This window comes from Gordionus sp. m RMFG-2023, chromosome 3, assembly GCF_954871325.1.
Source record: "Gordionus sp. m RMFG-2023 chromosome 3, tfGorSpeb1-WG-v2, whole genome shotgun sequence".
In the NCBI taxonomy this organism is placed as follows: Eukaryota; Metazoa; Nematomorpha; class Gordioida; order Chordodea; family Parachordodidae; genus Gordionus; species Gordionus sp. m RMFG-2023.
In genome coordinates, this window is record NC_088777.1 from 14811223 (window position 1) to 14833220 (window position 21998).

Genomic DNA, 21998 nt, shown 5'->3' on the forward strand with positions numbered 1-21998 from the left:
CATCGAATTACAGTCAAAAGTCTTCATTTTAAGGAAAAATATTTCAAATCAATTGTAAGACTGGTTAAAGAAGATTTCTCCTCCTTTACAATCAACAATGGCTCTCACTATTGAGGGGTAAGGAGAGGAAAAATAAATCTAATGGTTAGGTGGGGCATAATAATCACCCCTTTACAATCAACAATGGCTCTCAGCTCTTGAGGGGTAAGGAGAGGAAATATAAATCTAATGGTTAGATGGGGCATAAGTTACCTTTAGGCCTCCTAAACAAATGGCGCGACGATATTACATACTAAAGCTATGGACAATATATAGATATAGATACAAATTAGAAGTAGGTAATAAACTATGGATAATATATAGATACAAATTAGAAGTAGGTAATAAACTATGGACAATATATAGATACAAATTAGAGGTAGGCAATGACCATGAAAATCTTATGACCCATCGGGTCACGTCAAGATAAATTTTGAATTTCGAAAGGTGATTGGACGTGATGGGCTTTTCTAAAAATTATCCGGCGTGACTAGAAATTTTGCATGAATCATTAAAAATTTTATAAAGTAATATATTTAAAAATTTGGCCTTTTTCCTAGCACATTTTACAAAAATATTCAAAACGAGATTTTTTAATTCAAGAATTTCCAAAAAATATTTAAATAAACTATTTAAAAATAGGCTTATTTCATTGTTTTTATTAAAGTTTTGGAATTTTGTCAATTTTGATTTCTTTTTTTTTCAAAAAATTAGCCAGTAAAATTTTGTCACCCCCGCTAGTTCAGTTTACAATGACGATTATTTCCTAAAGTCAATCGCTTACAAGAAAAAAGAAGAATGCAACTAAAATAAATATTTATATTGGCATTTTAAATTCTCTTAATAAAGATTTTGATTTATGGAATCTGACTTGATTAGTTAATTTGCGATGAATAAAATGATTTTATTTTATGTAAAATTAAGGAAATAAGGCAGAATTATAAAAATAATCAGTGAATTTTTCAAGCGTGATAAAAATTTTGTCTGAGTAGGCAGGTGGGGCTAAAATAAAAATCAAGCATCAGATGTGAATGGGCGTAATTTATTGCAAGCGTGAGTAAGTGGGTCATGAATAAAAAATTAGTCCCGTGTCCACCTTTAATACAAATATAAAACTTAATTATATACATTTTACATTTGTTTAGCTAATAGAAAAGTTATAAAAGTAGGCGGGTGCGCTACTTTTGAAAGTAGCGTATAACCACTATATTACTTAAGTAACTCTAAATGACCTGCAGACTAATTTTCAAAATATATGATCAATTTTTTAAAATACAATAATTGTTTATTTTATTATAGTTTTCTATAAAATTATATAAGATATCACAAAGGGTTTATTGTTATATATCATTCTTGATCTGGTTAATTCACAATTTTCACTGAGCACTTTTTATTTCACAATCTCCACCGTTTGCAATGGTTTCTTCGATATTAAGTTTGTGGATTGGAATGCTATCCCCGCTGATATCGATTAAGGATTCGTCTAAAGTGTTATCCTTATCACAAAGTTAAAAAATAGAAAAAATGTATACATATATGTATTTATTTTCTCGTTCATTTTCTTTTTTATTCATTCCTCCAATTTTTCTTCTCACCATCTTTATATAATTTTACCCCTAAGTAATTCGTGCAAAATTTCTCTATCCAACTCTCCAAAATCAAGTTTTAGAAACCTTTTAACTGATCCGCCCATTTTAAAATAGATTGTTAGCCCAATTTGCCAAGCTTGGTCGTAACTTCAATGGGCCTTCTTATGAGCTTTATACAAAAAAAATAATACTACCTCATATTATATAAAAATTAATAAGCCAAAACTAGTTCTAAGCAGAAGTTTATTTTAACTCTAACTCCCAAAAATTTTAATTTTGACCTTATAGATAGATGAAACTATAGCTTTACAATCAGCGAGTATGTATATTTTTTTATTGAGCAACATAAATCTCAAATTATGATTTTTTTTCGCTAATATACTATTTATATTCATTCCACATTTCATTCTTTCTTTTTCGACGCTTATAAAATATTACACATTTTACTTTTTATTTCGTTATTTCTTATCTCCCTTACCTTAACAAATTGCAAAATACTAGTGAATATTCTACAAGGTCTCATTTATAGTAGCTGCAAAAAGTGCGACATGCTTAAATTACAAAATAAAGAATGTTAAATAATACAGCCATGCTACTATCGTCATGCCATAAAAATCGCATAGCTTAACTATCATCGCGGTTACTGTAAATGGAGCCTTAACTTTAATATACTAAAAATATAAAATTACCTTATCATAATACTTTTGGGCATATCTAAAAGCACCATCTATAGTATTTTTTAATAACATACAAACGGTCATAGGTCCCACTCCACCAGGAACGGGTGTTATCTTTATATTTTAAAATGTTATGAGTTAATACATAATGCTATTAAAATTACATATTTTTAAGGATGAATGAAAGAATATTCTAGTCATATGCGTAGGCTGTGCAGACCGGCAAATTTTCTTTTAAAAAAAAAATGATGGACTGGTGGGTGGCGGTTTATTGAATCTCACGTCCATATAAAAATCAATAGAGGTGCCGAATATTTTTATTTTTTACTACATTTATTAATTATAGAATTCATTTTTTGTCTTTTCTAAGGTCATTCGTAGATATTGCAATTTTGAAAATGATTTTAAATTTTGTTTTAATTTATTTTTCACTTTTACAAGAACGACATGTTCGTCTAATAAATCGCTCATTAATTTCGATATATTGATATTTTAGAAAAAGATTTGATTGGATAATGATTAAAAATATCACAAATATTTTAAAAATTAAAAACAAATTTACATCCATTATCTTTATAAACTGCTATTTGCAAATATAAATTACAAATGACTTTATTACAGGAACAATAGTTGTCTTAAAAGCTATTTTTTAGAAATTTCGCGTTTTCCCTCAAATATTTCGGATATTTTTCCCTCAATTATAGTTTACCAGGAAAATTATATTAGTGATCTGCATCGGGCCTAATTTTTTCAAGCCCAGACCGAAGTTTTTGTAAAAAAACTTGTCAGGCGTGATCCTAACGAAACTTTCCTGTCCCGCTCGGCCCAAAATAAAATTAAAAATAGATTATCCTCCAGGCCAGACCCGGAATTATTTAAATATAAAAAAATTTAATTTTTTTTAATTGTAAAAAATATTCTACAAATAAAATGTATTAGTACCATGTTTCTTGCAGGAATTATTAAATATATCAATTAATTTCCCAAATTGAATATCATAATTTAAAATTTTAACCCCGACCTGGCCCGAATTTTTTCAAAAAATATCAAGCCCGCCCCAACCCGAACGGAAGTTATTTTTTAAAAATAGGCCAGGTACGGGTAGGGATCTGCAGATCTCTAATTTACATCTAAAAAATAAATTCAAATGATCTTAAGTAGTGTAAAGAGATGAAGTTCAGGGTAAGTAGTGAAGATCAACGGTCCGGTTCTATCGGTCTTAGACCGGGACGGATATATACGGGCCGATCTTTTTAAGGACCACAGTTCAGACCGGTTTTTTATTTTTTACGGTCCAGAATGTCTTTTAATAATATTTTAGTTCGCTTTATTATTCAATTAATATAATTTATTTTACCTAATTTTTTTGTATATTTTATGTTATTTTTCGATGATTTATTTTAGTTTTGTAAATTTTTAGTTCATCTTTATTTTGAGATATGAAAACCTTAAGTTAACTCATAGTCCTAAAAAACAAGAATTAAATAAGGTAAAACAAAAATATTTTTTAAATACCAAAAAAATAAAAAGAGGGGTCGTAATGGTCTGGCCCAAAACAAAGACCGTGATCTTTACTAATAGAAAGTATAAGCTTAACAAGGCTCTGGCGGAATTCGAAGAAACTTATTTTATATCAATATTATAATGAAAATATTTCCTTTGTGATTAAAACATAATACACATTGTTGATATAAATAAAATAATATGTAATGGGGGAAAAAATGTATTAATAGAATGACTATTTTTAAAGTGCAGTTTGTAGGCGTATTCAGGATTTTGCAAGAGGGAGGTTTCCCTATAAATTTTATTGATGGTCTTTAAGTTCGCTTATTATGGGCCGGCTATGTTACATTTTTTAAACAGTAATTTTTATTTTTTTTACTTATAAAAATTGATTTTTTTGCAAAATGTATATTTTAAGGTAAAAACTATCGAAATCGATTCCACAATAAAAATGCTAAAAATGAATCTTTAGTGTTTTATTAAATATTATATTATCTATATCCATCCAACTAATAGGATTGATAAAACATAACCATATGGTCATTTTATCATCAATTAAATTGGCTTAATATGTTAGGAATTATTATATATCTTAAAAAGGATATATAGACTAGAGATTTGCAAAAGTAGGCCCGGCCCGAAGTCGAACCTATTTATTCAAAAAGAAATAGGGTTCGGGCTGGGCCGAGCCTAATATTTTTTTAAAAAATTGGGGCCGAGTCGAATCGGGCTTTGGAATTTTTTTTTAATATATCTTAAATTTATCAATTTTATGTTGAATTTTTAATGTAAAATAAAAATATTTGATTTTATTTATAGAAACTAGACGCCATATAACATATATCATTTATTTTGAGTAATTATAAAAATTAATTTCTATATTTAAATAAATTTGGGCCGGTCCTGCCGATAAATTTTTTTAAAAAAATTTAAGGCCGGGCCGGGCTTGAAAAATTAGGACCGATGCAGATCACTAATACAGACCTCAAGTCAATGCTAAAAAAATTCCAGAATTTGAAAGAATTTGTTTTATCTTTAATAGATAATAATTTAAAAAACTTTTTTACATTTTAATTTTTTTAAACATTATGCTATCTTTATATTATAATGATAAAACCGAATAAATAAAATTTGAGAAATTATCTGTAAAATTTATTATTAGAGATAAATTTAAGAAAAAATGCTAATTTTACATGAATATAGAATAATAAAACATAAAAAATAAATTTAAAATTTGATTTTTTATACATTTTTATTCTATTTTCAGAACAGAAAACATTTAAGAATTTTTAGGGGTGTGTAGGGAGAAATTTTTAGTAGCTAAAACCGAGAGGATGGAAATGCCTCTATGCCTCCGCTAAGCCTATGAGTGGTAATTAATAAGTAAATGATAATTCATTTTCAAACTCATTTGAAAAAAGATCCAATATTAACGCTACCACATTTTTACGTAGGCGATAGCGTAATGAGTGCTGACACCTTTTGTCGGCGCGTGTTCAAATCCTGGTGACAGCTATAATCGGGCGAGCAGATCTGCATAGGCGAACCCAGGCAGATGTGAAATCCATTCCCATTGGCAAATTTATAAGTTTTGTATTTGAAGATAATAAAAATTAGGCCCCTACTTCCCGGAGATTAATACAATATGTCATTCAAAACAATAATGAAAACAAAAAAGTCTAAAACCAAATTTTAAAAAAAATGTTGTCTGGCCAAGGATTTTCATCAAGCGGGTCTAAATCTCTTCAGTAAAATCAATGTATACCTCACTTATAGTAAGAGAGATTCGCTAATTCATCGCTCACAATTTATAAAAACAATTAAATAATAGGTATAATTTATAATGACCGAGCGATGCAATGAAACGGGTTACATTGTTATGATGAAATTTGTTAATCATATGTTACGATGCAATTCTCTTGAGCAAATCGCGCTTACTATAAAAGAGGCATAAACGCTTTCCTCCTTGTAAATCCTGGCAATGGTATATGAATGAAATCATTTTTTTACACTCTTATTCTGCTTTTAATATTTTTCAGTAAATGGAATTTAGAAATAAAAAGATAGTAAAGATATGAGCATCATAAAAATTAAAGTTTTTATACGCTCAAATGTTTTGCATAATCAAATGATTAAGAAAAGTAAATATTTTTTTAATACCCAAGAAGCCACTTGAGCCACCTCTTCAATATCAACATCGCCAACCAGTCTGTATCCTGATTTCTTGGTATCATCTATTTTGAGATACGTCCGAATAAAAAAATTATGAGAATATTACATTATAATATTTATTTTATTATTCAGATAACTATCAAAAAAAATTAATTTCATAAATGAATATACTATTTAAATCTTTAGCTAGTAAATTTTTTTTTAGAAATAGTCCTTTCTGCAATTTTTTTGGAGAATTACTTTTTTTGTGCTAATTTTAGATAGAATTAACCCCTCTTTTTGTTAATATTAAATAATTTAAAAATGAGGCCCCCTCCCATCCCTTACGTTGAAAAGCTAGCGATGCCAGTGTTTATAGTCTATGTTATAATTTAATATTTTTAAATACACTTCATGTATGATATATAAACATCTATCCATTTATACTTATATAAACATATATGATTAATTTTGGTGGCTTTTATTTTCTTGATATAATTTATATAGAAATAAAAATAGAGAAAAAATAAAGAAAGAACGCTTTCTTTTTATTATATATTTTTTTTATTGAAACAACACATTCAAACAATCTAAATTAAATATATACTAATTATACATATATTAATAATAATTGATCAACTCAAGAGTATGAGTGACAAACAGTTTCAACTCGGTTTTTACCCAAAAATAGATTTTCCGTCCTGACAAATACATCTTTTCGCATAGTCCCCGATTCTAATATTGAAGCTGTTTTTAAAACGTACCACGGCGTTGTCCTCATTTAATATTTATCCCCTGTTTTTTGAAGTTCATTGGCTATTCCAGTAGTTTCTTCGATTAAAACATTATATAAAGTTGAAATGGATTTGCCACCTATTGAAGTTTTCCCCTTGTTACATATATAATCAAATAAATCTATATGTCTTCTTTCCTCATTGAAATATTAAAAAGTAGCTGGTAAAATTTTAGGTAGGCTGGCTGAGCTTTGAATACCATATTAAATTGACAAGCTAAAGTTGACCTGTGGTTGTTGTTCATAGATTTGAAACAATCACCGAAATCATTTCTTTCATCCCAGTTTACAAAATCTTCTTTATAAGTCCCAGATATGCAATGGAAAACTATCTGCTTAGCTTGTTTTGCAGTCATCTTGCTTACCTCCCTATATAACAGAAATCCCCCTTTTCCCATAAAATTCACGTAATTTACTAAATCTGTGTCCGAAGCTTGAACTAACTTTCGCTTATCATCGACAATAGGATTGAAGATATAGCAGAATATATTTGGCGGGAAGAACATTCTTGTTGTTTGTTCGGTAGTTACAAGTAAAGCAAACTCAGTCATGCAAAATATTAAATTTCTCACATCACTTGCACTTTTGTTTCTCAGCGGAAATGATCTTATCAATATCCGGAAAATGTGCAAAAACACTTTACTGTTTCCCATTTTAGATAAATTAGCTTCAGATCTAATATAACATAATAATGCGGTCATAAGTTCAACATTTTGAGCCTTTGAATTCCGTTTTTCTGGTAGAAAAGTTATCCCTTCTAGTAGAACATGCTGACGTCCCATTAATCCATATTTAGACTAGTATGCACCTATTTTCTGTAGCAGTTTTACCAACAGACATATTCGCATGTCATAACCTTAGTTCTTTTAACCTCAACTCAAATCCTCCTAAAAAGTCATTTATGGGTGCAATTGTTCCATACCAATTCTCTTCATCTCCCACCTTGTAATGGTATATAATGGATTCCACATTTTAGCTGCCTTAAATACCATTTCATTTATTATGAGCCTCTCCTTTGTAAAATCTCGCGCATCGTAATGTATTAAGTAAGAAGTCTTGTTCTCAGCATGCTCAGTTGCCATAGCCGTCACATTTTATGCTTGTCTATTAAAATTGTGAGAAATGTAGAAAACATTGTGGATTTGGATACCTGAGTAATGCTTTTGTAATCATAATCTTTATCTAGTACAAGGATCCCAATTTGTTTGTGGCAATAGGAAATAAATCTTATAATAGTCACCTTCTTTCCTTTATCTTGTGCCATTTTATCCTTTTTGTTATATGGTAATTCTCTATTCTCTCAGCAAATCAAGATCAACTAAATTCGTTCTTTTCTCACTAATTCCTGTTGATTTTCCTGCCCCAGTTCCATCTACGTTCATGTGATCAACATCGGGCATGTTCGTCAATTTATATTGTAATGTTAACAGTTTTTTTATCTTAATTAGAAAATAATATCTACGTGTGGTATTTTTTAAAGTAATCAAGTCTGCCTTTTCTTTGTCAAGATCTATTCTCAAACAGGAAATAAATTCAAGCTCTTTACTGACTCTAGTTTTACGAGAGTGAATCTAATTTACCCTTAGTTTTCTTTATTGAATGTTTCATGATGGAGCCACGGCCGTGCAGACGGGGAGGGGGCGAGAGCAGCATTAGGCAATTATGGGGGGGGGCATCAAATTTTGTAAAAAATAAATTTTTTATATAAACTACATACAAAGCATTACTTATCTTTTTTTATAAAAAAACCAATTATGAGTTTTGAAAAAAGGTTTGGAATGTCTAGCCAAGTACCCATAAGTATTAAAACAAAAGATTTGATTTATATTTTAGTAAAAAAATTTCATTTATTTGTTAGTTAAGAAATTTGATTTTTTTATTGAAATTTTTATTTTATAGATAATCTTTAAAAACAATTTAATTAAATTTTATTTAGCAAAGAAACAGGTAATCGGTAAGTTAAAAAAATATAATAAGTTTATTTTTTAAAAAACGACTTCTATTAAATATTATTTTGATAAATATTTGGTCTATTTTCTCGTAAAGGTCCTACTTCTATAGTTGTAATTCCTTTATGAATATTGTGATAAGTATTAAAATAAAAAGTTTACACAACATAGTCTTCATTTAATACATAAACATTTCGGTTGGGCACATTTTAACTTTATTTTAATTAAGACAGATTCGACTATAAAGATAATTAAATATATACTATATAACATGCTAGTTTCAGACCCTTATAAATATAGCAAACTTGATTAATATAAAAATACTGTTTAGTGAGTTGAATTGTTAGGAGACGCCATATAATCTTTTATTTCATAACCAAATAATTTTCAAAAAGGGAAGAGGAAAAAATTTGATTCAGGTTCTGAGAAACGAAAAAGAAAGAAGAGCGAAGACACATTTATTAATTCTCAAAAAGGGTCCATTTTAAAACCTAAAAATGTGACATCACGCGCCATAAGTGAAATGCCAGAAATACTCGATATCCATCTCGATGATGAGCACATTGTTATTCTGATGCCAATCATGAAGGCCCCAAATAAGTCGCTGGTTGGCATATTTCTCTTTATCATTATGCGGATCCAACAAAAGGCTTGCATAGGAATTGGAAATGAGTATAGAGGAGCAGTTCTTTAACATTAATTCATAGAAACAAAGTTCAAAAACAATTTTTTACGAAGGAAATGACAAGCCTATACATGATCTTCAAAAATATGAAATTAAATTTTTCAATGTATTACTAGATCAAGCGAGAAATTCATTGAAGGAACATTTCATCTATTAAAGCTAAATTTGGATTTTTATCCAATACCAGAAATAATAAATGCGCCTAGAAGAGCATAAATTTAATAAAGTATATATGTTTTTAGTTCTCATTTCGAATATCAAATAAGCTTAGGTAAATTGTGTTTTTTACTCCAAATTATTTTTGCCCTGGGCCACCAAAAGATAGGTTTTATTCATCTTCATCTGGAGAAAATGTACAATTGACAATATTTTCTTTATAAAACAAATTAAGATATTAATAAAAATATAAATTTACATACAGAGATTGATTCAAATTAGCTTAACAATCTTGACTGAAAATTTAACAACAAAATTTTAAAATAAAAATGAAAGAATTTGGTGGTTGATGTGAATTAAAAACTGGTCTTAAATTATTTATAAATTTAAAAAATACACAAAATATGTTTTTTCCATATTTTTTAAGAAAAATTTAATTATAAAACTTTTTTGTAGGGATTTAACGCTAAAACTGAATCCTTTAGATGCTTAAAAAAATTGAAATAATGGGTATATTTAAATTTTATATGTGCGGGCGTGGGTTAAAATTTTTCAGACTAATGGGTCAGTGGATAAAGAATTTTAGACTCATGGGCGGGCAGGTATATTATTTTTAAATTATAGGTGGGTTAATTTTTTTTTAAACATTGGGCGGGTTGTGGGCTAAAACCCCGGCCATTGCAGACCTCTAATATACATAACTAAAAGAGTATGAGTGAAATAATAAATTAAGTGAAAAAGTTAAAGCAGTTATTTTCAAAATTATATATAAAAACAATAAAATAGAATGGAGTAACTAATTGTAAGAAAAGGGGTTAAAAATAACAGTTAACTTATATACAATAACCCCCTTCAATAATAAATGCGTCCTGAATATAAATTTAAATCTTGACTAATTTTTTACAGTTAGATGTTAGATTTAATGATATATTTTTTTCATACCTAAAAGCCTACCAAAGGAAGAGTGATGAATGAGATACATTATACATAGAACATGTAATAGTTATTTTACCGGGTATAGGATTGATCCCACAATCTATAACAATGGCCCCTGGCTTAATCCAGTCCCCTTTAACGAATTCAGGTTTTCCTAGAGCTGCGACTAATATATCAGCTTGTCTTACCTGAAAGTATGGTTTATACACAAGAATGGATAAATTTAGAAGAAAAAAATATATCGTATGAAAATTTATGATAGGTTATATTAACTATATCGGGTATGTCACGAGTGCGTGAATGGCATACAGTGACCGTAGCATTGTTCCAGATCAAGAGCTGAGCCATTGGTCCTCCCACTATTCTGCTACGCCCTATCACAACGGCTCTTTTGCCTTCTATATCACAGCCTTAAAAAAATATAATTTAAACGATAAACATATTTCTTTTTTTATTTTGTACATTCGATTAGGTTTCACGTTGACTTGGATAATGGGTTCAAGTTCGCAAAAATTGCTCTCAGAAATAGGCAATGACGTAGAAAGGGAGGGGGGAGGTATTTTATTAAGTCTATTTCAACAAATGGAATATCATTAAAAGATTGTGGGATTGATTACCCCCATCCAACAAAATTTTAGATTGTCCAATAAAGCCGAAATAACAGCTCTAGGTTCGGTTAGAAGCCCTGGTTTCGCATGTTTTAAAATTAGCAGTAAAATTTTTGTCCTAGTTTGTAAGATATTTTTTTGTTTATATGAATATTTTTATTAAGTGTCAATCATTTTTGTGATAAAATTTTTATCGTTTTTTTAACATGAATTCATTCTTCGTTTTTTCATAAATGAATTAAATTATTATTGTTCTCTGAACTTTTAAAAATAAAATTATTCTTCGGGTTTTCAAAAAATGATTTGATTATTTTGGCTCTCTTAATTTTAAAATAAAAGAATTATTAATTTGTACCAGAGTTTATATATATTTTGAATATTTTTAGTATTAGATTTGGAAGGCTAGTTAGTAGTTTTTAATTTAGATTTTTCGAAATTAAGTTTAGATTTCTTTTTCATCTTTAACATTCTGTTTTTTGTTAATTTTAATTAACATTTTACTATTTAATCTAATAACAATATAATATTAAGCATTCATACCAGATGGCTGATTACATTTTTAAGTTCAACAGTTTTAAAAAATATTTCAACAAAAAAAACTAAAATTATAAGTAATGAAGAAAATTAAATAAAATTAACGCTACGTTAAGTTATTGGTACAAATGTAATGGGTAAAGGCTTCGTTACATTTTTAAGCTAGTGTTAAGTTAAGTAACGTCAGAAGGGGGATCACAGAGGCTCAAAACCCCAAGATTTTTTTTTAAAAAAATACCTTGAAAATGGATCATTTTGAAAAAACTTGGTTAAAAAAGATTTTGGTATAAAAAAGATGGTCATTTTTTTTAAATTTTTCAAAAAAAATTTTTTGAGCCCCCTGAGATTGTAAAGGCTAGTGACGCCACTGGTTAAGTTATGTTACGTAATTAGAGCTGTACCGATAGATCGGATCGATATTTTTCTAAAAACCGGATTTTATTATTAATTTTATGATTGTATAAGTAAGCTTAAATGCGTTTTTTCCAACTTTATATAATTTTTTGAGCGCGTTTTAAAAATCTGATTTTACCGGAAATGTATTCCACCATATGTAGAATATATATCCTTTAAATTTCAGACAATTATGCCTTACACTTTTAAGTCATTACCTATTATTTATATTTTAAAAAAAATATATAGAAAAGAATATAATTAAAAGTTATTTTAAGAAGTTCATGGAAAAATTTTATAAATATCCCAGAATAGGTATTCTACATATATTTGAAATACATTTCCGGTTCAAAATATATTTAAAACTGAAAAAAAAATAATTAATCCGTTTCTTGTCGGTAAAAAAACAATTCAATTTTTTTTATTACCATAGTACAGTCCTTATGGAAAATAAAATTTACAATATCACAATTATTTTAAATATTATCCACCAGTATTTTGTTTTATAACTTACTCATTTTGTTAAATCGAGTAAGCGTCAATTCGCGACGAATTCAATTTTAAATCTGCCAGGATTCGCGTTAGATGTGAAGCATGATAAAGGGAATCAAAATTCAATTTATTTGAAAAAAAAATCGAATAAAAGAAGGAATAATTAAACTATTAAATGCGATATTCTTCTTTTGTTATATTATAATATTTGCAATAAATAAAGAATTTTAAAAAATATTCAACGAGTCCCATTCAGCCATAAACATTGCCCATATTCTAATGGTTTATGGTCCAACTCAAGGAAATTATTTTTAATCATATGACCCCAGTAAGATTTGACAAGTTATTAATAAAAATGGTTTAAATTTAATTAAAAATCATTTCAAATATAATTTAACTAGGGCTCTGCCAATATTAAATATCGGATCGGCACCGATATTTAGCGTTTTCCAAAAATATCGGATCGGGCCGTACCTGTAAAACCCCAATCCTATCTTTTTAATTTTCTTTTTTTGTTATTTTATGTTATGTATATTTATTTTATATTATTATTATTTTTTAATCATAATATTATTTTTTTAATTTAAAGTTTTAATTATAGAAATAAAAAAAATTAAATTAAATGCATAATTTTTTGCATAAAAAATATTAAATTTCTTAATTACATTTGGCTCAAAAGGAGGGGGGGGGGGTGAAAAATCAGTATAAATATCGGATCGATTTTGAACCAATATCGCAAAATATCGGATAGGATCGGTGAAAAATATGTATATTGGCACAGGCCTAATCTTAACTCTAACCCATAACTCTCTAACCATTAAACCTACAAAAAAATTTTTAAATACATGTCCAATTAAAAGATTTCCTCGAGTTTATTTGTTATTATTGTTGTAGCAGTTAGAAAAAAGAAGAAATAAATTTAATATAATATACTAAATGTTAGTCATTTTTAGAACAAAAAGAATGAATTTTCCTTGGGGGAAGAAGGGAGATCACGTGATGCCAGCTAGTGAATAACAAAGAATGGAGGAGATTGTGAAGATTTCAGTTATTGGTTATGTGTTTACCTATTAATAGTACTGTTTATATTATCGTTTATGATACTGTTTAGATTCTGTTTTTTATGAATAAATGTGTAGTTTGGACTTTTAAATTGTTTTGGAGTGATTCGGTTTTAAAGGTAAAACAAAATTTTTGTGATATATATATATTATATGATAAATTTTGACAACGCATAAGTACTAACCACTATACAGGGGGTAAGTGAGATTAAGAGGTGAGTTTAGGGGATTATAAAATTTTGTTTTAAATGTTTAGCTTGTAAAGCACAGGATTGAAAGTAGGTAATAAGTATTAGGCCGGAATATGAAAATAAGATCAGGAATTTAAGACAATAATATTGGTTATATTATATATCTAGATGTATATGGTACATCCAATTTTGACAGTAGGTATGGTCTTATTATTTGGTAGGCCTTAAGACTCATTGAATGGTGTCATAGGTATTCCGTCATAGGAAGATTAGACCTCAAGATATACAAGACAAAAAGGATTGCTAAATATTTAAATATTGGGGATTTATGGAAATATATATAGAAGTGGATTTTGGTAATAAAGTATTTGTTATATAATTATGCTTTGTGGGTTTTTAAAGGGATGGACATGTGTGGGATAGTTTATTATTAATTAATGTTACTATTGTATATGTAATCCAGTTTCAATTAAGGTTGATATATTATTTTAATCATTTTTATGAAATATGGTGTAATGTGTATTACACATATGTTATATTTAATTATTTTTGATTTAATGTATGAATTTGATATATATTTAAATTTGGCATGGATTTATATGATATATGGGCAAAATATGAATTTGGTATATATATAAATTTGTATGGATTTATTTGATATATGGGCAAAATATGAATTTGATATATATATAAATTTGGTATGAATTTATATGATATATTGGTATAAGTTTGATATATATATATAAATTTGGTATGAATGTATATGATATATTGATATAAGTTTGATATATATATAAATTTGGTATGAATTTGTATGATATATTGGTATAAGTTTGATGATGTATATATAAATGTGACATGGATTTATATGATATATTGGTAGAAATTATGGTACTTAGTTTTTTTTTAAATTATGAAATCTTTATATTTAATGTATTTTGTTTTAAAATTATAAAATTTTATTTGCATGTATTATACTAAAAGGAAAATATTTTCATAGATAGGGTCAGCCGTGTGTTGATGGGTAGGCCTTAAGATGGAAATATTGTTTAGTTTAAATACTTGGGAAAGTTTTTTGTAAATTTATTTTGTGTATTACATTTTTGTTTATCTTTGCAATAATTTTATAGCACATCACATTTTACTATTTATATTATGAACATGTTTTTTTTAAAAAAGGAAAAAGACTCAAATTATTTTATATTGTGAATGTATGTTAAAAATTCTTTACATAGATACCATATAGCCCATTATATTTTCAATTTTTGTTACTTTGCATTCTACATTTCTGTGAATTTGTGCTAATTGTGATGGCAGAGTTAGGTAGAAATGGTATATTTTTCTTAGGACACTGAGTAATTTCTAGATGGAAAATATTGTATTTTCTACGTATTATATACTTTTCCTCCCTATAAAATATTAAATTTATTTTTATACATGTTCCTTGTAATTTTATTTAAAATCTTTATTCGGCAAATTTTCGCAATTATTTTTAATACATAAAAATGGATTTTTATATCTATTTTAGGTGATATTTATAAAAAATGTAGCTTTGATTTTTTTTACATGACAGAAGGAAAATTACATGTAATTGCATTTCACACATATACCATTTATTCACATTACAGTATTATATGTAAAATCATTATTCCCTAATTCCCATTAATCATACCCAAATAATGTATACTATTCATATTTCCAAATGTATTTAAATGAATGAGCTATTATGTTTTGCTTGTATATTATATTGTCAATATTACTGTTCCATACACGATGTAAATGTCATTATGGTGATTTTTTTTAGCGATTATATATTGAAATATAATGAAGATATTATACTCTAAATCATCATAAAAGGAGACGATTCGATAAATTCCCTGAACATTTTCAAGGCGTACCGAGAGTTGATACAATTCAAATGGACGATTCGATACAATACCACCAGGGAGAAAGAGACGCTGGGCTTAGGGTGGGCGTGTTGTAGCAGTTAGAAAAAAGAAGAAATGAATTTTATATAATATACTAAATGTCAGTCATAGGACAAAAAGAATGAATTTTCCTTGGGGGAAGAAGGGAGATCACGTGATGCCAGCTAGTGAAGAAAAAAGAATGGAAGAGATTGTGAAGATTTCAATTATTGGTTAAGTGTTTACCTATTAATAGTACTGTTTATATTATCGTTTATGATACTGTTTTTTATGAATAAATGTGTAGTTTGGACGTTTAAAATTATCTTAATAAGATAAAAAAAAATTTCGGGGAATAAAAAGACAAATTGCACATCATTCTTAACCATGAGCTACGGAAAAATTTGTGTTTCTTGCTTTGACAATAGTTTATAATTTTAGTTATTCTGGTTCAAAAATAGATGGTAAATAAAAAATTTACAAATATCGAATCGTTTTGTATAATCTTGGAAAATCATCGGATAGGGACAAAATTCGAGGATGGGTAGGCCTTTACCTATAATATAGCGCTTCTGTTTCTAACTTTCCGCTTATCAAACATTATAGCACTATTTCTTGTGTCCATTCTAACTTTTTTTATTTTAAAAAAGGAAGATATTTTTAAAATACAACTAATTTTTTTAAAGGGAATAATTACTTCTAATATTATTGAATTCAAAAAAAGTTGGTATACCTTCCAAATGTAACTAAATTATTATTTTTTTAAATTATTAAACATTGGCCATTAATTAAATTAAAACATATTTTATGAATATATCGTGTAATTAATATAATGTATTTCAACATTAAAAGTTAAGATTTTTTTTAAATAGATTTTAAAAAAAGATTTTTTGTCAATGAATATGATGAAAAAATAAAATTATCCGTAACAAAATTAAACTAGAGAAATAACGCCTATTTTAAATACATTAAGTCAAAATTTTAAATGATTTAGATTATGATGGTTTTTTAAAGAAGATAAATAACTACATAAATTATTTTCATAAAAAATTTTAACTTTTGTTTACTTTCCAAAAAGTTTAATTCAAATTGGGTATCTTTCTATAAAAAAATAGAAGCGAATACAAAATAATATAATTAAATTTGACCAGCATTTTTTTGAATTAAATAAATTTAGAGTAGATTAGATATTCTCTTTTAAAAATTTTTTTATAAATGGACTTTATTCGAATGAACGAGAAAAATATGGATATTACGAATCGGATAATGACAGATATTTAACATTTTTTATTTTTATTGTTTTGGGTTATTTTATGATTATATAATATTTTTCAATACATAAATTCGTGGTATCCAAAATTTTTTTGTAATGTTTAATAAAAATCGAATTATTTTAAAAGATAAGGCAGCTTGGTGTTATTTCTTGTTATATATTATCTGCAACAAGAAAATGTTTTAAACATATCAAACGAGTGGCATTCCGCTAATGTTGTTAAACGATTTGAATCAGCCGATTTTTTTAAACTTAACTCAAGATTTTTGCCTTTGTTTACAGATGACAGATAGATTTTAATCTATTGGCAAAATTTAAAGGCTTAGATAATATTATTTTGGCTCTTAATTTAGCAGTTTTTAATAGACGAAATCGAACCATTTAACAACACTACATTCAACTATAAACATTGCCCATATTTAAATAAAATAAATAACTCTTGGTGACCCTTTTGTGAAAATTTGTTATTTTTTATGACATTGGTTCAAGGTGGTAAAATAAAAATATAAATGTTGGATCGGTATCGGATTGAGTTTATAGAAATATCGAAAAATATAGGATCGAATCGGTGAAAAATTTATGGATCGGCATAGCCCTAGTTATTTGTATTTTTAAATCATTGTAAACATTAGACATTATAAGATAATTATTAGGTAATTGTGATATTAAATGTTTTATATTTTTTCAAACAAAATAAATAAATAATTTGATACCAGTAGATTTGATGAGATGAATACATCCATTAGGAGTGCAAGGTAGGAATACATCTTTCGTTACACCATGCGACAGTTGACCATTATTGAATGGATGCAAGCTAAAGAAAATTAAATAATAATTTAAAAAGTTGATAATAAATAATTAATTATCAACTTATAAATTATGAAGGAGTAGGGGCGTGGGAATGGTTGGCCTATTTTAGAAATTTTCCTAGCGACTTTATTTATATGGGGAGTTTTGCCCTAATCTCCCAGTTGGGAGATTGCGTCCCGCATTTGTACTGCCGGGTCCCCTTTAAGAAATATATTCTTATTCAATGGCTTTATGATATATTTCTTATATGTTTGACAAAACTTGACCAATACGATGGCAAACCAGTGTAGTATCTAAGATTTCATGTTACTCATCCAAAAACATCTGGAGAGAAAATTTCACAGACCAAGTGTGAGCCGAAACCTATTTGGCTAATAATAGTTGTTATAGAGATAGATTTCGCGCTTTTTTGGGCTTTTACTATATCTAATCTCTTCTCCTAACTGACTAGGTTTAAATAAAATTTTGATAGATAATTGCATATGATTTACACTTGGGTTAAATTAGCTTGCAACGAAACTAAATATTTGATTTTACTATAGATTACTATTTTCCTTTTCGTTGAGGATTTTTTGTAGTTACAAAAGATCTTAAACGGATGTGCTTAAATGAATGAGAGTGGCTGGGGTTAAAACTTGCTCCCATAAAAAATATGATTAGGTAAAATTTTGTGCTTTTACAATACTTTTATATGGATCTTCGCAAAAATTTGCACAATTATTTCTTTTAAATTGATAAAACATTCTCCAATATTTTTATAAAATGATCTCTCAAATTCATTCTATTTTCAAAGAAAGTAAAATCCTAAGAATCTATGAATAAACAATGGCTAGACACATTAAATTTTTTAAATCAAATTTTTATATAAAAAAAGTGTTATAAATTAAATTTCAAAACGCTATAATTCGTATGGAATCAACGTTTGGCCCTTTTTATTTTCCAAGTGAAAAAGTGCACTTACACCACTACTTAAAAGTATCAATAATTAGTATAATTGGGTAATGGCTAAATGTCGGTGATTCGGCTCAATCTTCCAGCGCCTGCTGGAGAAAATCCGTTAACATTAAGGCGTTTTAAAGTATATTATTTTCTTCCAAATTTGAGCTGATATCTTATATAGAAAAATCCCCAAGGCCTAAGTGATAGTTTTCAGCTAAAAACTTGGTTTCGCCGATTTTTTAGTTGGCTAAGAATTGACATAAATGGCTAAAAATATAATAATTACCCAACTATGGTAGTTAGGGATATCCAAGTCTAAATGTGATAAAAAGTGGATTTTTTATAATGATGAGAGTAATTTTTTATATATAATTGGTTTATTTAATTTTATTATAATTGTGTGCTCCTATATTTCATTCTATCTTGAATCTTGATACTAATTTTAGAAATTTTCTTCTTTTACTAGTAACTTTTTTATATAGATATTTTCATATTACTTTTAAAAAAAACCTAACCAATCCCTATAACGATATTGATACCAATAATAAAAATATCGATATTTTATATTTTAAAAAAATCTAACTATCTTTCACTAATGATTAAGTGTAGTTTTTTTTATACTCCAAAAGTTAATAATCTCATTTAAAATATTTGCAATATTTATACATGAATATAGTGTTGATAAAGAGCTCCATTTACCCTAATTTTTAAAAGGGTTAAATCAAGATTTAAAATATTGTTATCTTCAACTCAAGATTTCGCCAATAGAAGTTCAAACCTTTCTGTTATCTGTATATAGTTGAGTAATTACTATATTTTTCGTTTAAGACATTTTTTAGCAGGCTAAAAAATCGGCTAACCAAGTTTTTAGCCAAATATATATCACTTTGGCCTTGGGGGTTTTCTTAAAAAGATAGAGGCTCAAATTTGAAAAAAACTAATATAAATTAAAGCGCCTTAATGTTAATGGATTTTCTCTGGCATTGATTAGAACGAGCTGAATTAGCCGTCATTTTGTCATTACCACACTTTACAACTGAGGACAAAAAGTTTGAGTAATATACTTTATGCAAAATCTTGGGTTGTCCGTTTTAAAAAGTGACTAAATTGAGATATTTAACAATATTAGTTGAATGTGATGTTTATTAGATATTTTAAAATCCATTTCTTGTTGCAGATAATATAATAAAAAATGCTGAAAAATTATTAACTATTTTTTTAATGATTACATCAAATAATTTTAGTTCCTTTCATTATTTTATTATTATTAAATTATTTATAAAATCAAAAAATTATACAATTAATATACAAATCATAAAATAACTCTAAACAATAAAAATATCAAATCAGAACAGATTTTTTTAAAAAAATAACAGCCCAATCTAATATTTTTTAAAGATGCTAAATATTGGTGCCACTGATATACCAGAATGACCCTACTTTTCACCAACTAAAATGCATTTTAAATACATATTGACATAAGCTTTAGAATTAGTGTGTTCAATATACTTTGGCAAACTTCAAGTTGAAGACTGTGCCTTAATGTGGAAATCAGATTTATAACAAATTTTTAAAAATATAACTCAATCAAATTTCAAATAAGAGATTTTAACTATTTTATTTCTATATCTGTTAAATAAATTAAAAAGAAAATAAAATATCACAAAGATCCTAGAATTAATAAAAAAAATTCAATTCAGGAAAAAGAAACTTTAAGATATATCAATGTAATTAATTTAAATTGTAATTTATACAAAGACTTAATGCAAGTTTTTATTACTATATTCCGGAAAAACTGATTGATGAATTACTAAGTACTAATTAGTTACATATTGATATACCAGATATTCATGCTTTTAAAATTTTTATTCTAACATGATGCCACTCTTGGCAAATTTTTTTATTTTGCCATGCATTTTTCTTTAAACTAACTACCAAATGGGTTAAATGAATCCCTAAAAACTAAATACATGCCATAAATTTTAGAGTTAATGCTTCCATAAATTTGGCATAATGCTTATTAGGCTTATAATTAGGTTACCTTTTTAGTATACAAAATTAATTGATATATTAATAAGTAAGAAACTAAATATTAATGATTACGATATAATAAGAATTATATTCTCTGTTAAGACATGATGCCAATTTTTTTATTTATCCCCCCCCCCCCCTTTAAATCATCTACCAAACAGCAATAATAATTTAAGAAAGCTCAGTTTAAATATTATATATATTAAAAAATCATATGCATATTATATCAATATACCCATCAACATCTTTATCAATAGATATTTGAGCTAAAACATGATCTGTGTCAATGCTATTTGAAGAATCTATTGGCAATTGTAAGATTATGCCATGAATATCAGAATCATTGTTCAATTTATTGATATTTGATAAAAGCTATTAAATAAGATATATAAAAAATATAATTTCTAAAAAAACTTGGGCTTCTGTTATATTTTTTGGCAATTTCATCAATTGAGCATTTATACCAACTTCTTCTGCAGATTTCAATTTCATTCTTATATAAACATTAGAATCTTGTCTGTCACCTACCTTATTACTTAATAGGCTATATTATTTTTATGGATTAATACTTGAAGTATTGCTAAAACTGGGGTTTTATTATATAACTGCTTATATTTAAAAACTTCAACAATTAGATTTTCTTTAATCTGCCTAAATAAGAAAAAATATGCAAAAATATGTAAATAAGTTACTTTGACACAAGGTTGCCATCAATAAGTTTAGCCAAAGAATTTACATTTTTATAGTATTTAAAGGAAAGCATTTAACTTGGATTGGATAACGTTAGGTATAAAATGATTGATAAAAACACATGGAAATTACATCACTGACATATAATATGTCATTGATGTTGACGTAATTAATGACCTTATTACCTTCTATATTTAAAATATTTCCTTATAAGGTCTTTTATTTGTAAAAATAATATCTTAAAAAGAACTGAATTTACAAAATATATAACTATTATAAACTGTATTAAGAAAAATATTCAATGCCAATTTGGGTTCCTAAAAAGGTACAAACTCAATGATATATATATATATCATTGCAATAACTAGATTCAAATTTCTATTATAATTTTGACTAAAAAAAATGTCTTGTTTGTAAGGTTTTTTTCGTCTTGGGTTTGTTAAATATTTAGATGTAATAAGTAATTGGTTAAATGGACGTGTTGATGTTACAATGGAGGAGAAAAAATTGTTTAAATTTTCATATTTTCAGCCTGAATAGTGATTTTGTAATGTGAACGAACGAGGGATCTTGATGCACACGCAAGTGTAG

General features: G+C 27.0%; 1 protein-coding gene across 1 annotated transcript; it reads right to left on the reverse strand.

Moving 5' to 3' along the window:
* Window positions 1–1253: 1253 nt before the first annotated feature.
* Window positions 1254–21515, reverse strand: LOC135926187 (uncharacterized). Its single transcript, XM_065461940.1, has 10 exons — window positions 21410–21515; window positions 21287–21368; window positions 21132–21245; window positions 20953–21089; window positions 17651–17751; window positions 10752–10888; window positions 10555–10666; window positions 5969–6042; window positions 2318–2419; window positions 1254–1535 (listed from the first exon to the last, which is right to left on the reverse strand). Exons 1-10 carry the CDS (start codon window positions 21478–21480, stop codon window positions 1416–1418), a joined length of 1050 nt encoding a protein of 349 aa, XP_065318012.1. The 5' UTR covers window positions 21481–21515; the 3' UTR covers window positions 1254–1415.
* Window positions 21516–21998: the final 483 nt, after the last annotated feature.